Raw genomic sequence first — 20524 nt, forward strand, 5'->3', positions numbered from 1 at the left:
TTTGGGGTTTTTTGGGGGGTTTGGGGCGGAGAGAGAGGAAAAAAATGGGAAAAAAAAGGAGAAAAAATGGGGGAAAAAATGGAAATTTTGGGGTTGGAGGGGGGAGGGGAGAGCCCGATTTTTGGGGGGTTTTGGGGTTTTTGGTGGGGTTTTTATTTTTGAGTGTGGAAATGAGGAGGAAAGGAGGGAAAATGGGAAAAAATGGGGAAATTCCACGAATTGGAGGGGTTTGGAGGAGACCCCCGGTGATGGTGGAGAGGAAAAATGGGAAAAATGAGCAAAAATGGGAGAAAAGCAAAAAAAAAAAATGAGGAGGAAAAAGCCAAAAAAAGGGAAAAAGAAGGAAAATGTCAAAAAAATGATTAAAAAAGCTGAAAAAAGCCAAAAAAAAAGGAGCCAAAAAAGGTTAAAAAAGCCAAAAAAAAAAAAAGTGAAATAAAGCCAAAAATGGAGATGGAAATGGAACGGATGGAAAATGGGGGAAAAGGAGGAAAAAGTGAGAAAAGAGAATGGAAATGGTGAAAAATGGGAAAATGGAGATGGAAAGAGGAAAATGAGGACAAAAATGGACAAAAAAGGAGAAAAATGGACAAAAACTGGTCAAGAATGATCAGAAAAGGAGAAAAATGGATTAAAATGGTCAGAAAAGGAGAAAAATTGACAAGAAAAGTTGAAAAATGCACCAAAACTGACAAAAAAGGAGAAAAATGGATAAAAAATGGCAAGAAAAGGAGAAAAATGGACAAAAATTGTCAGGAAAGGACAAAAATGGATAAAACCCCGTCAAGAGTGGTCAGAAAAGGAGAAAAATGGACAAAAATGGACAGAAATGGTGCAAAAATGAGAAAAATGGAGAAAGAATGGACCAAAACGGCCAAAGTGGATAAAAAATGGACAAAAATGGTCAAAAGTGGCCAGAAAAGGACAAAAATCTGGCCAGAAATGGTCAGAAAAGACAAAAAGTGGCAAAAAATGGCCAGAAAAGGAGAAAAATGGACAAAAAATGGACGAAACCTGGTCAAGAACGGCCAGAAAAGGACAAAAAATGCCAGAAAATGCCAAAAAGTGGCAAAAAGGGGCAGGAAATGCCCCAAAAAGGCCAAAAATGCCAAAAAAGGGCGGAAAACGCCCCCAAAATGCCAAAAACTGACACAAAAGAGGCGGAAAAGGCCAAAAGAAGCCAAACCTCAGCCAGGCAGCACCAAAAAGGCCCCAAATCGGCGTTTTTAGACCAAAAATGGGGGGAGGGGCGGCGCCTCCCCCGCCCCTCCCCCCCGCCCGCAGCTGGAATGAACCAAAAAGGGCCCCAAAGGGGGGGGAGGGGCCCCAAATACCTCAGAACTGAAACCAAAAATTCGGGGGGAACCTCGGGGTGGGGGGGGGGTGGTGGCCGTGGAGGTCATGGTGGTCGTGGTGGTCCTGGTCATGGTCATGGTCATGGTGGTCATGGTCATGGTGGTCATCGTGTGGTCCTTTGGTCATGGTCATGGTCATGGTGGTCATGGTCATGGTGGTCATGTTCATGGTGGTCATCGTGATGGTGGCCATCATGGTCATCGTCATCGTGGTGACCATGGTGACCATGGTGGTCATGGTCATGGTCACGGTGGCCACCATGATGGTGGTGATGGTGGCCATTTTGGCCTTCGTGGCCATGGTGACCATTGCCATGGTCGTGGTCATGGTGGTCATCTTCATGGTGGTCATTGACATGATGGGATGATGGTCATGGTCATGGTCTTGGCCATGGTGGTCATCTTCATGGTGGCCATCATGGTCATCGTCATCGTGGTGACCATGTGACCATGGTGGTCATCATCACGGTGACGATGGTGACCATGATGGTCATCATCATGGTGGTCATGGTGGTCATTGACGTGATGGGATGATGGTCATGGTCATGGTCATGGCCATGGTCATGGTGGCCATGGTGACCATTGCCATGGTCATGGTGGTCATCATCATGGTGGTCATTGACGTGATGGGATGATGGTCATGGTCATGGCCATGGTGGTGGTCATCTTGATGGTGGCCATATGTGGTATGGTACCATGGTGATAATGGTGGTCATGGTGGTATGGTACCATGATGGTGGTGATGGTCATTTTGGTAAAAAAAAGATATCATGGTCATGGTCATGGTGGTCATCTTCATGGTGGCCATCATGGTCATCATCATCGTGGTGACCATGTGACCATGGTGGTCATCATCACGGTGGCCATGGTGGTCATCATCATGGTGACCATGGTGGTCACTGACATGATGGGATGATGGTCATGGTCATGGCCATGGCCATGGTGGTCATCTTCATGGTGGCCATCATCGTGGTGGTCATGGTGACCATGGTGATAATGGTGATCATGGTCATGGTCACGGTGGCCACCATGGTGGTGATGATGGCCATCATCATGGTGCTCACGGTGGCCACAGTGACCACGGTGGTCATTGTCATGGTGGCCATCATCGTGGTGACCATAGTGGTCATGGTGGTCACGGTCATGGCCTTGGTGGCCATTGTCATAGTCATGGTGACCATCACCATTGTGGCCATGGGGCCATGGTGGTCATTGTGGTGGTCATGGTGGCCACCATCACGACGGTCCGTTTGGCCATTGTGATGGTTGTCATGGTGACCATTGTCACGGCCACGCTCCTTGTCGTGGTGACCACCACCACTGGCGGCCATGAAGGCGGCCGTGGTGGTCCCGCTCATGGTCACGGTCGTGGTGACCGCGGTGACCACGGTGGCCGTGGTCATGGTTGTGGTCAGGCTGGCCACAGTGGACACTTCCCATGGTGGCCGTCACCACGATGATCGTGGTGGCCATGGTGGTCATGGCGACCATGATGACCATGGCCATGGTCATGGTCCTGGTCTTGGTCATGGTGGCCATCATCATCCTCAAGGTGGCCATGGTGACATTTCCAACGCTCTTGGTGGCCTTCATCACCATCATGGCGGCCACCACCACCACCATCATCCTCACCACGGCGCCCGCCTTGTCCCCGCCCCCTCTGACGTCACCACCCCGGCCCCGTGACGTCACCGCCACGCCCAGTGACGTCACCACCCCCCCCCAAATCCTTTCCGATTCCTGCAGCCAAAGAGGCCCCGGGGTGGGGGCGGGGCTCCCCCTTTGCCCCTCCCCCCCCGGACAGAAAATACCTCAGAGACAACCAAAGACCCCTCCCCCACCCTGGGGGGGATCCCCGCCCCTCCCCCACCCCCGATTTGGGGGGAGGGGTCCCTTTAAAGAGGGGGGGGAGGGGCCCCAATTTTGGGGGCATTTTCCCCGATTTTGGAGCCGCCCCTCCCCCATTTTTTGGGGTTTTCTCCGTTTTTTGGGGGTGGGGGAGGGGAGGGATTTGAGGCCCCCCCCCCCACTTTGGGCTCCGCCCCCCCCCCCCCCTCTGCTGTTGGGGGAGGGGAGAAGCCAAAGACGCCCCTCCCCCCACCCCCGTTTTGTACGGGAACCGACCCAAAATCGGTTCAGAAAACCAAAAAAACCTCAAAAAAAAAACCCCAAAAAAGCAAAAAAAACCAAAAAAAAAAAAAAAAAAAAAAAAAAAAAAAAAAAAAAAGCCACGAAAAGACCAAAAAAGAAAAAACAAGGAGCAAAAACGACAAAAACCTCAAATCCCACCCCAGAAATCCGGGGAGGGAAAAAATGACAAAAAAACCAAAAAATTAAAAATGAATGACCAAAAAATAAAAATAAAGAAACAAAAATAAAGATTTTCAAAAACCAAAGAAAAACAAAGAAAAAAAAAAAAAAAAAAAGCTGGAAAAGGCCAAAAAAAAAAGCAAAAAAAACCAAAAAAAAAGGGAATTTCTATGGAAGCCCCGCCCCGCCCCACAGGGTCTATTTTTGTCACGTCTGGCCACGCCCCTTTTAAACCACGCCCCCTTTCATTTAACCCCTGCCCATCAATGTGGCCCCGCCCCTTTTGCCCTTAAATGGTCACTCTCAGCCCCGCCCATTTGAATTCATGGCCACGCCCCTTTTACCTCAAACAGCCCCTTGTGACCACGCCTCTTTCATCTAAGCCCCGCCCCTTTTAAGCCCCGCCCCCTCTCCTCATTGGTCGTTGTGGGGTTTTGATTTTTGGGGGATTTCGTTGCCATTTTTGGGGGATTTTTTTGGGGATTTTTTGGGGGTTTTTTGGTTTTTCGTCGTTGTTTTCATTTCGGGGTTTTTTTCCGTTGTTTTTTTTTTTTTTTCCCGTTTTTCCGCCTTTTCCGGCGTCGGACGCGGGAAAAATAATTAAAAAAAAAAAAGAAACAAAACAAAACAAAATTTTAATTTGTTTGTTCAAAGTCCCTCCCACCCCCCTTTGCAATGATCGATGGAACCGTCCAGGCACCCCCAGAACCCCTCTTGGCCCTGACCTCCCCCAAAATCCATCTGGAACGGTTCAAACCCCCCCAAATCCCCTTTTGGAATAGTCCAGGGCCCCCCAGATTCGTCTTGGTACAGTCCGGGCCCCCCCAGATCCCTTTGGTACGACCCAAGCAGCCCCAGATCATTTTTGGAATCGCCCACACCCCCCAAAATCTCTTTAGAATGGTCCAAAGCCCCCCAGATCCCCTTGTGGAATAGCCCAGACCCCCCTAAAATCCCTTTGGAATGGTCCAGGGTCCCCAAAATCCATTTAGAATCGTCCACACCCCCCCAAAATCCCTTTTGGGATGACCCAGAGCCCCGCCCAAGCGTTGCCCCTTTAACGCGGTCCCCACCTCCCCCCATTCCATTCAACTCCCATTGCCCTTTAAAGCCGCATCGCCGCTTTAAGCGCGGCCCCGCCCCCTTTCGCACCCATTTCCCTTTTAAGGCCTCCAAGCCCCGCCCCTTTTCCTCTTAAAGCGGCCGCGCCTTCCCGGTGGGCCCCACCGCCGCCATGTTGCTCCGCGCTGTCGCCGCCTCTGTCGCCGCCTCTGTCGCGACAGCGCGAGGCCTCGCGACAGCGCCGCGGGGGGAGGGGCGGCGGCTGCTGATGCGGCAGGTGGGGGAGGGGAGGGATCGAGGGGTCAGGGAGGGGTCAAAGGTCGCCGGGGGGGGGGAGGGAGGGTTCGTGAGGGGGGCGGGGGAGGGGCGGAAAGAGCGGAAATGGGGGGGTGGGGGGAGTGAGGAGATTTTGGGGTTTTTTTTGGGGTTTTATTTAGAAAATGTTGAGGGAATTTTAAGATTTTGGGGGTTTTTTGAGGGTTTTGAGTTTTTAAGGGTGTTTTTTTGGTGAGGATTTTGAAGAAATTTTGAAGTTTTGGGGTTTTTTTTTTTTTTGGTGAAGATTTCGAGGAAATTTTGATTTTCCCGGCGATTTTTTGAGGAGATTTTCGAGAGATTTCGAGGGGTTTGGGGTTTTATTGAGGAGGTTTTTCAGGAGGTTTTTGAGGGGATTTTGGGGGGTTTTTGATGAGGTTTTTTGATGAGGTTTTGGGTTATTTTTCGAGGTTTTTAGCGGATGTTTTGAGGATGTTTTCAGGAGATTTTTTACTTATTTTTAAAGGATATTTTTGGCTTTTTCTTAGGATATTTTCAGGAGGATTTAAGTTAATTTTTGAGACTATTTTGGGGTATTTTTGAAGGTATTTTTGTGGAGATTTTGAGGAGATTTTGGGGTATTTTTCAGGGCATTTTGAGGAGAATTTGAGTTATTTTTGAGGCTATTTTTGGGTGTTTTTGAGGACATTTTCAGGATTATTTCAGTTATTTTTTGAGGCTATTTTGGGCTATTTTGTGAGGATATTTTCAGGTAATTTTTTAGGGTTTTTTTGCGGATCTTTTCAGAATTAGAATGTTTTGAGATTATATTCAGGATATTTTCAGTCATTTTTTGAGGATATTTTCAGGGAATTTTGGGGGTTTTTTTAGGATATTTTCAGGATGTTTTGAGGACATTTTCAGGATATTTTCAGTCATTTTTTGAGGCTATTTTGGGCTATTTCCAGGTAATTTTTTAGGGTTTTTTTGCTGATATTTTCAGATTTTTTGAGGACATTTTCAGGATATTTTCAGTCATTTTTTGAGGCTATTCTGGGCTATTTCCAGGTAATTTTTAAGGGTTTTTTTGCTGATATTTTCAGATTTTTTGAGGACATTTTCAGGATATTTTCAGTCATTTTTTGAGGCTATTCTGGGCTATTTCCAGGTAATTTTTTAGGGTTTCTTTGGCCGGATCTTTTCAGAATTTTTTGAGGACATTTTCAGGATATTTTCGGCTGTATTTTGAGGCGATTCTGGGCTGTTTTTTTGGGGTGTTTTCCCAGCTGTTCGAGGCCTCCTCCTGCACCTACACCTACCTGCTGGCGGACGCGGCCACGGGCGACGGCCGTCATCATCGACCCCGTGCTGGAGACGGTGCCGCGGGACCTGCGGCTGCTCCGGGAGCTCGGCCTCACCCTGCGCTATGCAGGTCAGGCCCCCCCCCCCGGCCACGCCCCCTTAAACCCCGCCCACATGGTGGTTTAAGCCCCGCCCGTTCATCTACAAAGCCACGCCCACAGTGCCACGCCCCTTTAAGCCCTCCTGATGCGTTGCCTTAGGCCCTGCCCACACGGCCACGCCCTCTTAAACCCCGCCCATCTGATGGTTTAAACCTTGCCTGTCCATCTACAAAGCCACGCCCACAGTGCCACGCCCCTTTAAGACCTTCTTATGTGTTACCTAAAGCCCCGCCCACAGCACCGTGGCCCTTGAAGCCCCGCCCACATTTTGCTTTAAGCCCACCCGAACTAAAAAAATCGCCCATCCAAAATCATAACAAAAAAGACCAAATCCAAAAATACTAAATAAAATGCCCAAAAAAAAATAATCCCAAAAACCAATCATCCCAAAAATCATAAAAAGAAAAACATTCAAAAAGCACCGAAATGGTCCAAAAATCACCTGAAATCATTAAAAATTCGCTCCAGAAAAAAAAAATAATCCCAAAAATCATCGAAAAATCATCCCAAAAAATCATCGAAAAATCATCGAAAAATCATCGAAAAATCATCAAAAATCATCCAAAAATCGTCCAAAAATCATCCCAAAAATCATCCCAAAAATCATCAAAATCATCGAAAAAATAATCCAAAAATCATCGAAAAATCATCGAAAAATCACCCAAAAATCATCAAAAAATCAGTCAAAAATCATCCCAAAAATCATCCCAAAAATCATTGAAAAAGTCATCCAAAAATCATCGAAAAATCATCCAAAAAATCATCCAAAAATCATCCCAAAAATCAAAAATCACCCAAAAATCATCCAAAAATCATCCAAAAATCATCGAAAAATCACCCAAAAATCATCAAACAATCAGTCAAAAATCATCCAAAAAATCCGTCCAAAAAAAATACCAAAATCATCCCAAAATCATCGAAAAAATCATCCAAAAATCATCCAAAAAGCATTGCGGCGTTCACCCCCCAATATCAAACAATCAGTCAAAAATCATCCAAAAAATCCGTCCAAAAAAAAAAAGAAAAATCACCAAAATCAGCTGAAAGAAATCCCGGAGTTACGTGACCGGGTAGGGGTTACTGGGAGGGCGCTGGGTCCCCGGTGACGTCACAATGATGACGTCACCCGCCCCGATGACGTCACCCTCCCCCGGCAGCCAATACGCACTGCCACGCGGATCACGTGACGGGCTCGGGCGCCCTGCGCCGCGCCCTGGGCTGCCGCAGCGCCATCGCCCGCGAGAGCGGCGCCCGCGCCGACCTGCGCCTGGCCGAGGGGGACGAGCTGCGCTTCGGGAGCTTCGTGAGCGCCCCTCCCCCGCCCTGCCCCTCCCCCCACCCTCACCGACCCATCCCCCACCCGCCCATCCCCCCACATTAACCCATCCCCCACCCCTGCCCTCATCATCGCTGGCCCATCCCCCACATAGATCTGTGCATGGGGGAGGGGCCTTTGTGACAGCCCCTCCCCCCCCGCACTGACCCATCCCCCACCCTGTCCCACCCCTTCCCCTCCCCCACGCCTGCCCATCCCCCTCACCCCGGTAACGGTGGGGGAGGGGCGGTTTTGGGGTGGGGGGAGGGGCGACTTTGGGTCACCTGAGGGGGTGAAACTGGGTGAAAGGGGGAGGAGATTCTGGGGAACGGGGAGGGGCTTTTAAAAAGGGGGAGGGGCTTTTAAAAGGGGGGGGGGCTTTCAAAAGGGGGAGGGGCTACAGGGAAGCGGGAGGGGCCTATGAGGTCCCTGGGGGAGGTTTTGGGTTTTTTTGGGGGTCCCTGAACCCAATTTTTGGGTTATTTTTGGTTTTTGGTGTCCCTGACCCCATTTTTTTGGGGGTTTTTGGGTTTTTGGTGTCCCTGACCCCATTTTTTGGGTTATTTTCGGTTTTTGGTGTCCCCCATTGACCCCCCATTTTTGGGGTTTTTTCGGTTTTTTTTTTGGTGTCCCTGACCCCATTTTTTGGGTTTTTTGGGTTTTTGGTGTCCCTGACCCCGTTTTTGGGGTGTTTTTTTTGGGTTTTGGGTTTTGTGTCCCTGACCCCATTTTTTGGGGTTTTTCCAGGTTTTTGGTGTCCCTGACCCCATTTTTTTGGGGTTTTTGGGTTTTTGGTGTCCCTAACCCCGTTTTTTGGGTTATTTTCGGGTTTTTGGTGTCCCTGTCCCCATTTTTTGGGTTTTTTTGGGTTTTTGGTGTCCCTGACCCCATTTTTTGGGGTTTTTTGGTTTTTGGTGTCCCTGACCCCATTTTTGGGTTTTTGGGTTTTTGGTGTCCCTGACCCCGTTTTTGGGGTTTTTTGGGTTTTTGGTGTCCCTGACCCCATTTTTTGGGGTTTTTCCAGGTTTTTGGTGTCCCTGACCCCATTTTTTGGGTTTTTTGGGTTTTTGGTGTCCCTGACCCCGTTTTTTGGGTTATTTTTGGGTTTTTGGTGTCCCTGACCCCATTTTTTGGGGTTTTTCCAGGTTTTTGGTGTCCCTGACCCCATTTTTTGGGTTTTTTGGGTTTTTGGTGTCCCTTACCCCGTTTTTTGGGTTATTTTTGGGTTTTTGTGTCCCTGACCCCATTTTTTTGGGGTTTTTTGGGTTTTTGGGTTCCCTGACCCCGTTTTTTGGGTTTTTTGGGTTTTTGGGTTCCCTGACCCCATTTTTTGGGTTATTTTTGGGTTTTTGTTGTCCCTGTCCCCATTTTTTTAGGGTTTTTTTGGGTTTTTGGTGTCCCTGACCCCATTTTTTTGGGGTTTTTTGCGTTTTTGGTGTCCCTGACCCCGTTTTTTGGGGTTTTTTGGGTTTTTGGTGTCCCTGACCCCGTTTTTTGGGTTATTTTTGGGTTTTTGGTGTCCCTGACCCCGTTTTTTGGGGTTTTTCGGGTTTTTGGTGTCCCTGACCCCATTTTTTGGGTTATTTTCGGGTTTTTGGTGTCCCTGACCCCATTTTTTGGGTTATTTTCGGGTTTTTGGTGTCCCTGACCCCATTTTTTGGGTTATTTTCGGGTTTTTGGGTTCCCTGACCCCATTTTTTGGGTTATTTTCGGGTTTTTGGGGCGCCAGGCGCTGCGGGTCGTCCCCACGCCCGGGCACACCCCCGGCTGCGTCACCTTCGTGCTCGACGACGCCTCCATGGCCTTCACGGGGGACGCGCTGCTCGTGCGGGGCTGCGGACGGACCGACTTCCAGCAGGGTACTGGTTATACTGGTTTATACTGGTTTATACTGGGAGGGACTGGTTATACTGGTTTGTACTGGGATATGCTGGGATATACTGGTTTATAGTGGGATATACTGGGTTATATTGGTTATACTGGTTTATACTGGGAGGGACTGGTTATACTGGGATGTACTGGTTTGTACTGGTTTATACTAGTTTATACTGGGATATACTGGTTATACTGGGTTATACTGGGATATACTGGTTATACTGGGTTATACTGGGTTATACTGGGAGGGGCTGCTGGTGTGGGGCTGCGGCCTCACCGACTTCCAGCAGGGTACTGGTTTATACTGGGATATACTGGTTTGTACTGGTTATACTGGCTTATAGTGGGATATACTGGTTATACTGGGTTATAATGGTTTGTACTGGCATATAATGGTTATACTGGGTTATACTGGGAGGGGCTGCCGGTGTGGGGCTGCAGGCGGACAGATTTCCAGCAGGGTACTGGTTTGTACTGGTTTGTACTGGGAGGGACTGGTTATACTGGGATGTACTGGGATATACTGGGTTATACTGGGATGGGGGTGGGGGTCATTATTGGGGCACTGGGAGGGACTGGGATGGACTGGGAAAGGGTTAAAGGGGAATTTGGGGTTACTGGTTTGTACTGGGAGGGACTGGGAGAGGATTTGGAGGGACTGGGAAAGGGTTAAAGGGGGATTTGCGGTTACTGGTTTATACTGGGAGGGACTGGGAGGGGTTTGGAGGGGCACTGGGAGGGAGTAAAAAGGGGATTTTGGGTTACTGGTTTGTACTGGTTTATACTGGGAGTCACTGGTTTCCCTCGGCGCTCCCTGACCCCCTCGGTCGCCATGGTGACCGCGCGCCGCTGCGTTACCGCGGTGACGTCGTCTCGGTCGCCATGGTAACCCCCGTGCCCCGCCCCCCCCCGCAGGCTGCGCGCGCACCCTGCACCGCTCGGTGCACGAGCGAATCTTCACCCTGCCCGAGGAGTGCCGCGTGTACCCGGGGCACGACTACAACGGTGGGGGCGGGGCCAAACATGGGGGGCGGGGCTACACCTGGGGGCGGGGCCAAACCTGGGGAGGGGCAATGGGGCTGCCCGAGGAGTGCCGCGTGTACCCGGGGCACGACTACAATGGTGGGGGCGGGGCTAAAGGGGGGGGGGGGGGGGGGGGGGGGGGGGGGCGGGGGGCGGGCTAGGGGCTAAACCTTGGGGGAGGGGCTAAACCTGGCGGGGAGGGGCAACGGATGGGGGATGAGTGGGGGAGGGGGAATGGATCTGTCCCAGTGTACCCAGGGCACGAGTACAACGGTGGGGGCGGGGATAAAGGGGGGGGGGGGGGGCGGGGCACACCTGGGGGGAGGGGCTATGGTGTGGGGGAGGGGCAATGGATCTGTCCCAGTGTACCCGGGGGCACGATTATAACGGTGGGGGCGGGGCCAAACTGGGGTGGGGGAGGGGCTAAGGGTGGGGAAGGGGTAAAACACGATGGGGGAAGGGGTTAAAGGAAGGGGGAGGGGCAATAGGGTGGGGGGAGGGGTGGGTGGGTTATACAGAGGGGGAGGGGCAAAAGGGGAGGGGAGATGAAAGGGGGAGGGGCAATCGGAGGGGGAAGGGGCAAACCAAGGGGGGTCACTCAGGGGTCAGAGGTCACTCGGGGGTCACCCCACCCCCCACCCCCAGGTCACACCATGTCCACGGTGGGGGAGGAGCGGCGCCACAACCCCCGGCTGACCCTGAGCGCCGACGCCTTCGTGGAGCTGATGGGGAAGCTGGAGCTGCCCCGCCCCCGCCTCATGGGTCAGGCCCCGCCCCCAGCACCCCCGACCCCGCCCCCAAACCCCCAAAATCCCCCCCCAAAATCCCCCTGAACAAAATAACCCAAAATCACCCAAAATCTCCTCAAAATTCCCCCCCAAAATCCCCCTGACCCAAAATAACCCAAAATCACCCAAAATCTCCTCAAAATTCCCCCCAAAATCCCCAGCATGTCGTCAAGTCCCCCCAAAATGGCCCTGAGCCCCAAAATCTCCACGAATCCCCTAAATCCTCCTCAAAATCCCCCCAAAATCCCCTCAAAAATCCCCAAATCCACCCAAAATCCCCAAAGCTCCCCCAACCCCTCCCAAATCCCCCAAAATCCCCTCCAAAATCCCCAAATCCCCCCAGATGCCCCGAATCTCCCCCAAAATCCCGTGAAATTCCCCCAAAATCCTCCTTAAACGCCTCAAAACCCCAAATTACCTCAAATGCCCCTCGAAACCCCCAAAATTCCCCCGAAATCCCCCAAAAATCCTCAATATCCCCAAAATCCCCCTGAAAATCTCCCAAATTCTCCCCAAAATCCACCCAAAATTCCCGAAAATCCCCAAAATGTCCCCAAATTCTCCCCCCTTTTTCTCAGACATCGCCATCCCAGCCAATCTCCGCTGCGGGATCCAGGACGAGCCGTAGCCACGCCCATTTTCGGTCGAAACCACGCCCCTTTTACAGTCACTCCGGACCGGTTTTGGATAAACCCCGCCCCGTTTTGTCGAGGCCACGCCCCTTGCCCGCGTGGCACCGCCCAGCGCGTGGCCCCGCCCCCTTTTTACCGTTCCACCAATAAAACCGCGGATCCAGAACGAGGCTGGAGTGGGCATGGCTTTATTTGGGCGTGGGAGGGAAGAGTGGGCGCGGCCCAGCGTGGGAAAAGGGGGCGTGGCCGCTTCTCACGGTTCGGCCCCGCCCCCCCAGGTGCGGCGGAACCGGCGCGTCCAGGTGAGCGCGGTGACGTCACCGAGGCCACGCCCCGCCCCCCCCGGCCGGGCCCGGCGCGCGCGGAGCTCGGGGGGCGCCCGGGGAGGGGGGGGGAGGGGAGAGGCCGCAGCTGACCTTTGACCCCCCGGTCACTCTACCCATGGTGCACCGCGGCGGGGGGGAGAGAGACCCCTCCCCCAACCGGGAGCGGGTGAGACTGGGGGGGGGAAACGGGGGGGAACTGGTTTGTACTGGGAGGGGCTGGGAAAGGGTTAATGGGGGATTTGGGGGTTACTGGTTTGTACTGGGAGGGGCTGGGGGTACAATGGGGGATACTGGGATGGACTGGGAGGGGATTGGGGGGGACTGGGACGGACTGGGACCAAACTGGGAGCACTGGGAGGGACTGGGAGAGGAACTGGGAGGGGCTGGGAAAGGGTTAAAGGGGGATTTGGGGGTTACTGGTTTGTACTGGGAGGGGACTGGGGGGGAATGGGATGAACTGGGACGAACTGGGATGAACTGGGACAAACTGGGACGTTCCCGCTCCGAACTGGTCCGAACCGGGATCCAGGACGGGCCCGCGGCGGAGCTGGAGAGGCTGAGGCTGCAGGTGCGCCCCTCCCCCACCCATTCCATGGCCCCTCCCCCACCCTCCTGTGCCCCTCCCCCACCCACCCCCTCCCTCACCATCCCTGCCCTTCCCCCACCCCCTCATTTCGCCCCTCCCCCGCCCTTATGACGTCATCACCGTCCCCCTCCCCAGGACGAGCCCCCCCCCGAAAAAGAAGAAGAAGAAGAAGAAGGGGGGGGAGGGGCGGCGGTGACGTCAGCGGCGGGGGCGGGGCCGGCGGCGACATCAGAGGCGGTGACGTCAGAGACGGTGACGTCATCGCAGGCGGCGGTGGCGGCGGGGGGGCAGGTGCGGCCCCTCCCCCACCCTTGGGGGGGATTTGGGGGGAAATTCGGGAAAATTTAGGGGGAAATTCGGGGAGGGGGGAGGGGAATTCGGGGGATTTTGGGAAAATGTTGGGGAAAATTTGGGGGGAAATTTGGGGAATTTGGGGCTGATTTTGGCCAATTTGGGGGTGAATTTGATGGATTTGGGACAAGTTCGATGATTTTTGGCGTCGTTCTCATTGATTCTGGGATCGTTTTGGGTGATTTCAGGGGGATTTTGGGGTGAATTTGTCCAATTTTGGCTGATTTGGGGTTGGTTTGATTTTGGGTTGAACTTGGCCGATTTTGGATTGATTTTTCCTGATTTTGGCTTATTTGGGGTGAATTTTCCCGCGTTTGGGTTGATTTTCCCCAGGGTTGATTGTGGCCAATTTTGGGTTAATTTGGGTTGAATTTTCCTGATTTTGGCCAATTTTGGGTTGGTACTTCCCAATTTTCCTGATTTCATGTTGATTTTTGATGATTTCAATGATTTTGAAATAATTTGGGTTGATTTTTCCCGATTTTGGCCCATTCGGAGGTGAATTCTCCCAATTTTGCCTGATTTCGGGGAGAATTTTCCCGATTTTGGGTTGATTTCGCCAATTTTGGTGATTTTTCCCAATTTTCACTGATTTTGGCTTGATTTTTCCCAATTTTGACCGATTTTGGGTGAATTCGAGTGAATTTTGATGATTTTAGGTTAATTTTTCACAATTTTGGGTTACATTTGGTATTTTTAATTTTTTTTCCCATTTTGTTTTCCCTTCCCAGCTCTTTTGGGTTGAATTTTCCCAATTTTGGGTCATTTTCCATTTTTGGTATTTCCCATTTTGGTGGATTCCCCATTTTGATGAATTTTCCCATTTTTGGTAATTTTTCCCATTTTTGATAATTTCCATTTTGCTGAATTTTCGTTCCGTTTTGCCGTCGCTCATGTTTTTTCGGGTGATTTCGGGGATATTTTGGCCATTTTGGGGGTGAATTTCCAATTTTGGGTGGAATTTTCCCGATTTTTGATGATTTTCCCGATTTTTGATGAATTTTCCCGTTTCGGCGGTTTTGCCCCGTTCCCAGCTCATGTTCTCGCACCGCACCGATCGGTGATTTGGGGGGAGATTTTGGCCGATTTTGGCCGATTTTGGGTGGAATTTTCCCGATTTTGGGTGGAATTTTCCCGATTTTTGATGATTTTCCCCGATTTTTGATGAATTTTCCCGATTCCGGCCGGTTTTGCCCCGTTCCCAGCTCATGTTCTCGCACCGCACCGATCGGTGATTTGGGGGGATTTTGGCCGATTTTGGCCGATTTTGGGTGGAATTTTCCCGATTTTTGATGAATTTTCCCGATTTTTGATGAATTTTCCCGATTCCGGCCGGTTTTGCCCCGTTCCCAGCTCATGTTCTCGCACCGCACCGATCGCAGTTGGATCCTCCTGGGCCCCCCCAGCGACGCCCCCCGGGTGCTGGCGCTGCGCTCCTCGGTCCGGGTGAGTGACCAGAGTGACCGCTGAGTGACCAGAGTGACCGCTGACCACTGAGTGACCAATGAGTGACCACTGAGTGACCACTGACCACTGAGTGACCACTGAGTGACCACTGAGTGACCACAGAGTGACCACTGACCAATGAGTGACCAATGAGTGACCAATGGGTGACCAATGAGTGACCAATGAGTGACCATTGACTGACCAATGAGTGACCGCAGTGCCCACTGAGTGACCACTGACCACTGAGTGACCAATGGGTGACCAATGGGTGACCACTGAGTGACCAGAGTGACCGCTGACCACTGAGTGACCAATGAGGGACCCCTGAGTGACCAATGAGTGACCACTGAGTGACCAATGGGTGACCAATGAGTGACCACTGAGTGACCACTGAGTGACCAATGAGTGACCAATGAGTGACCAGAGTGACCACTGAGTGACCAGAGTGACCCCTGAGTGACCAATGAGTGACCAGAGTGACCACTGAGTGACCAGTGGGTGACCACTGAGTGACCACTGACCATTGAGTGACCATTGAGTCACCAGAGTGACCACTGAGTGACCAATGGGTGACCAATGAGTGACCATTGAGTGACCAATGAGTGACCAATGAGTGACCACTGACCACTGAGTGACCACTAAATGACCACTGACCACTGAGTGACAAATGGTGACCACTGACCATTGACCACTGACCACTGAGTGACCACTGAGTGACCAATGAGTGACCACTGAGTGACCACTGAGTGACCAATGAGTGACCAATGAGTGACCTCTGAGTGACCAATGAGTGACCATTGAGTGACCAGTGAGTGACCAATGGGTGACCACTGAGTGACCCCCGCGTGACCCCTGCGTGACCCCCGCGTGACCCCTGCGTGACCCCTCTGGCCCCTCCCCCCAGGGCTCCATTGGCCTCCAGAGATCCGAGAGCCTCCCCCGGCGCCGGGGTGGGGGAGGGGAGAGGCCGGGACCGGGGCCCCTCCCCCACCCGCCCCCGCCCCGCCCCCGCTCCCAGCACGGCCCCGGTGAGGGGGGGGGGGGGGGCTTTGGGGTGGGGGAGGGGCAGGATTTGGGGTGGGGGAGGGGCGAAATTTGGGGGAGATTTGGTGGGTTTGGTAGTGGGGGGAGGGGAGAGATTCGAGGGGGGAATTCGGGGTGGGGGAGGGGCGGATTTGGGGGGGGTTTTGGGTGGGGGGAAGGGCGGGAGGTTTGGGGTGGGGGATGTGCAGGATTTTTGGGGAGATTTTGGGGTTTTTTTGGGGGGTGGATTTTGGTTTTTTTTGGGGGGGAGATTTTTGGCTGGAATTTTGGGGATTTTTGGTGGTGGAATTTTGGGGATTTTTGGCTGGAATTGTGGGGTTTTTTGGGTGGGTTTTTGGCTGGAATTTTGGGGTTTTTTGGCTGGGTTTTTGGCTGGAATTTTGGGGGTTTTTTGGTGCTGATTTGCCCCCCCCAGGTGCGCTGGCGCTGCCGCTGGACCCCGAATCGTACAGGTGAGCTGGGGGTGACCCCAAAACTGACCCCAAAACTGACCCCAAAACTGACCCTAATCTGGGCCCAAAACCGACTCAACATGGTTCCAAACTGACCCAGAATTGACCTAAATCTGACCCCAAAATACCCCAAAAGTGACCCTAAAATTGGCCCTAAACTGACCCCAAGACTGACCCTAAGCTGGGCCTAAACGGACCCAAAACTGACCCTAAAAGATCCCAAAATTGGCCCAAAACTGACCCCAGATTTGATCCCAAAACTGACCTAAAACTGACCCCAGAACTGGCTTAAACTGGGCCAAAACTTACCCTAAACACCCCAAAAGTTAGCCCAAAATTGACCCTAAACTGGGCCAAAACTGACCCCAAAATTACCCTAAAACTGACCTCAAACTGACCCTAAAACACCCAAAATCTGATCCTAAAATTGGCCCAAAAGTGACCCTAAAAGTGACCCCAAAACTGACCCCAAACTGACCCAGAACTGACCCCAAACCACCCCAAAATTGGCCCAAAACTGACCCCAAATTTACTCCAAAACTGAACCAAAACCTGACCTGAAAACTGACCCAGAACTGACCCTAAAACACCCCAGAATTGGCCCAAAACTGACCCCAAAACTGACCCTAAACTGACCCTAAACTGGCCCAAAACTGACCCAGAACTGACCCTAAAACTGACCTGAAAACTGACCCAGAACTGACCCTAAACCACCCCAGAACTGGCCCAAAACGGACCCAAAATTTACTCCAAAACGGAACAAAAAATGCCCCAAACCAACCCCAAATTGACCCCAAAACTGACCCCAAAACTGACCTGAAAACTGACCCAAATCTGACCCTAAACTGGACCAAAGCTGACCCCAAACTGACCCTAAAACATCCAAAACCTGATCCTAAAATTGGCCCAAAAGTGACCCTAAACTGACCCCAAAAATGACCCCAAACTGACCCAGAACTGACCCTAAACCACCCCAAAATTGGCCCAAAACTGACCCCAAATTTACTCCAAAACGGAACAAAAAATGCCCCAAACCGACCCTGAAATGACCCCAAAACTGACCCCAAAACTGACCGTAAACTGGACCCCAAAACTGAACCAGAACTGACCCCAAAACTGACCTGAAAACTGACCCAGAACTGACCTTAAACCACCCCAGAATTGGCCCAAAACTGACCCCAAAACTGACCCTAAAACTACCCGAACTGGCCCAAAACTGACCCAAAACTGGCCCAAAACGGACCCAAAATTTACCCAAAACTGACCCAAAAATGCCCCTAAACCACCCCAAATTGGCCCAAAACTGACCCCAAAACTCACCCTAAACTGGACCCCAAAACTGACCCCAAAACTGACCCTAAACTGACCCTAAACTGGCCCAAAACTGACCCAGAACTGACCCTAAACCACCCCAGAATTGGCCCAAAACTGACCCAAAATTTACTCCAAAACGGAACCAAAAAACGGCCCCAAAACTGCCCCCAGGAGTGCCCCAAAAATGCCCCAAAATCCCGCCCAGTTTGTCCCAGTTTGTCCCAGTTTGTCCCAGTTTGTCCCGGTTTGTCCCGGTTTGTCCCGGTTTGCCCAGCGCGTGTCTCCAGCTGGCCCAACTGGAGCTGAGGGTCCGGGAGGCCTTGGCCGAGCGCGAGCGGCTCCTGCGCGCCAGGGTAGGGGGCGTGGCCTCGCTGGGCGTGGCTTTGGATGGGCGTGGCCTCTGTGGGTGTGGTCCCCGGTGGGCGTGGCCTGTGTGGGTGTGGCCTAAAACGGGAGTTTTCAATGATGTAATGCTTTCTGGGGGCGCGGTTTAATTTGTTTGGGGGCGTGGCTTGGTGGGGTTTGGCCGCGGTGGGCGTGGCTTGGGTGGGTGAGGCCTTTGGGTGGGCGTGGCTTAAAATGGAGGGGTTATGGTGTAATTTTTGGGCGTGGCAATGTGGTTCTAATGGTTTGTGGGCGTAGTTTGATGAGGTGTGGTCTGTGGTGGGCGTGGCTTGGGTGGGTGTGGCCCTGGTGGGTGTGGGCGGGGCCTAAAAAGGGAGTTTCTAATTATGTCATGCATTGGGGGGCATTACTTGAGTGATTTGTGGGCGTGGCTTACTTGGGTGTGATTGTAGTGGGCGTGGCTTGGGTGGGCGTGGTCCCAGAGGGTGTGGTCTGGGGGTGTGGCCTAAAGGGAGGTTCTGGTGATGTATTCATTATGGGGGTGTGGTTTAAATGGTTCGTGGGTGTGTCCCAATGAAGTGGGCGTGGCTTTGTGGGTGTGGCCAAAGGGGGCGTGGCTTCACTGCCCCCCAAACTGCAGGAGGCTCGAAAAGCTGCCAAGGCCCCGCCCACCACGGACACGCCCATTTCTGATGAGACAACGCCCACTCCAGTGCAACCCACGCCCCCTTCGGCTCAGGCCACGCCCCCTCCTGAGGTGACTCCGCCCCCTTACGGATTGGATTTGGGGGGATTTTGGGGGAATTTTGGGGGGAATTTGGGGGAAGATTTTTGAGTGGATTTTGTCGAGATCTTGGGTGGATTTTGTGGAGATTTTGGGTGGATTTTTTGGGGATTTTTCGGGATTTTTGGGGGTTTTGGGTGGTTTCGGGGGGATTTTGGGGTTTTTGGGATTTTTAGGGGGATTTATGGGGGGATTCTATGAAGATTTTGGGTGGATTTTGTCGAGACCCTTGGGGGAATTTTGGGGGAGAATTTGGCGGGATTTTGGGGAGATGTTTTTTTGATTTTAAGGGGATTCACAGGGGAAATTTTGGGTGGATTTTGGGGAGATTTTGCGGAAATTTTGGAGGAATTTTTAGGGATTTTTGGGTAGATTTAAAAAATTATTTTCAGGGGATTTGGGGGGAATTTATGGCTGGATTTTATGCAGATTTTGATTGGATTTTATGCAGATTTTGATTGGATTTTGGGGAGATTTTGGGTGGATTTTGAGGGAATTTTTTGAGGATTTTTGAGGAGTTTTTTTTAATTTTAATTTTTAGGGGATTTTGGGGGAATTCATGGGTGGACCTTATGCAGATTTCGGGGTGGATTTTTTCAGAGATTTTGTGGAGATTTTGTGGGAATTTTAGGACCACTCATATGTCAATCATTTCGTGGAATATTTTGGGTTTTCCTACCCCATTTTTCCATCCAGTAACTCCAATTTTTTTAAATTTTTTTTTTGGGTTTTCCAGCCCGACCTCCTCTGCGCCCTCCGGGCCCGCGGGCACCGCCCCGAGGCCGTCGGGGGCCTGAGGATTTTGGGGGGGTCCCTGAGGGGTCCCCTCACCAAAATGGGGGGACGAATCAAGACCTGGAGGCGCCGCTGGTTCCACCTGGACCCCCAGAGGAGGGTCCTGGCCTATTATGGGGGTACTGGGAGAGGATTTTGGGGCGTTTTGGGGCATTTTGGGGAGTTTTTGGGGGGATATTGGGGGTGGGCTGTGGGGATTTGGGGGAGTTTGGGGTGAATATTTGGGGTCTGGGGGCTATAGGGGAAATATTTGGGGTTGGGGGAGCCCAATATGGGGGTCCAGGGTGGGTTTGGGGCATTTTGGGGAGGTTTCGGGGGAAATTGGGGTCATTAAAGGGGTTTTGGGGTGAATATTTGGGGTCTGGGGGCTGTAGGGAAAAATTGGGGGTTTTTAGGGCCCAGTATGGGGGTCCAGGGTGGGTCTGGGGGCGTTTTGGGGAGGGGGGAAATTGGGGTCACTAAAAGGGGGTGGGATTTGGGGGGTTTGGGGTGAATATTTGGGGTTCTGGGGGTTTTTAAGGGAAAATAAGTGGGAATATTTTTGGGGTCCCCTCACCATTTTTCACGTCCCCCAAGACCAAGCCCAAACCAAACTCAAGGGCGTCATCTACTTCCAAGCCATCGAGGAGGTTTGGTACGACCCGGGCCGCGTGGCCGGAAAGGTGAAAAAAACCAAAAAACCTGTGAACTTTGGGGATTTTTGGGTCTTGAGGGGGACGGCGAAGGGCGGAACCGTCATGGCCGACCCCCAAAATGGCCTCCGCAGAGCCCCAACCCTCGCCTCACCTTCTGCCTCAAGACCTACGAGCGCCTCTTCTGGCTGGTGGCGCCCAGCGCCGAGGCCCTGAGGATCTGGATGGACGCCGTGCTCACCCTCACCCGCGGCAGCGCCGCCTTCTGACCCTTTCCCCTCAAATTTCCCTTTTCTCTTCATATTTCCCTTCTCTTCATATTTCCCTTTTTCCCCATGTTTCCCTTTTTCCCCTCACATTTTCCCACCTTT

At 52.0% G+C, this 20524-nt stretch overlaps 2 protein-coding genes across 2 annotated transcripts; both read left to right on the forward strand.

Moving 5' to 3' along the window:
* Positions 1–2793: 2793 nt before the first annotated feature.
* Positions 2794–12230, forward strand: ETHE1 (ETHE1 persulfide dioxygenase). The gene is given in 10 exon segments (XM_030970080.1): positions 2794–3058; positions 4448–4502; positions 4866–5004; positions 6269–6313; positions 6315–6414; positions 7603–7748; positions 9490–9619; positions 10551–10640; positions 11304–11420; positions 12025–12230. Coding segments are annotated over 10 exon segments (1137 nt in total). The 3' UTR covers positions 12075–12230.
* Positions 12231–12443: 213 nt separating this feature from the next.
* On the forward strand, positions 12444–20524 carry PHLDB3 (pleckstrin homology like domain family B member 3). The gene is made up of 11 exons (XM_030970098.1): positions 12444–12570; positions 12934–12972; positions 13126–13281; positions 14695–14787; positions 15692–15815; positions 16247–16283; positions 17872–17950; positions 18583–18699; positions 19463–19640; positions 20098–20183; positions 20288–20524. The coding sequence occupies exons 1-11, from the start codon at positions 12520–12522 to the stop codon at positions 20420–20422; spliced, it is 1095 nt and encodes a 364-aa protein (XP_030825958.1). The 5' UTR covers positions 12444–12519; the 3' UTR covers positions 20423–20524.

The sequence above is a fragment of the Camarhynchus parvulus genome, unplaced genomic scaffold (assembly GCF_901933205.1).
Source record: "Camarhynchus parvulus unplaced genomic scaffold, STF_HiC, whole genome shotgun sequence".
NCBI lineage: Eukaryota > Metazoa > Chordata > Aves > Passeriformes > Thraupidae > Camarhynchus > Camarhynchus parvulus.

Coding starts and splice junctions, on each gene's coding strand:
- PHLDB3 (XM_030970098.1), top strand. CDS start 12,520: ATGGTGCACCGCGGCGGGGGGGAGAGAGACCCCTCCCCCAACCGGGAG. Junction 13,282..14,694: donor CGGTGGCGGCGGGGGGGCAG/GTGCGGCCCCTC, acceptor CCCCGTTCCCAG/CTCATGTTCTCGCACCGCAC. Junction 17,951..18,582: donor AGCGGCTCCTGCGCGCCAGG/GTAGGGGGCGTG, acceptor CCCAAACTGCAG/GAGGCTCGAAAAGCTGCCAA.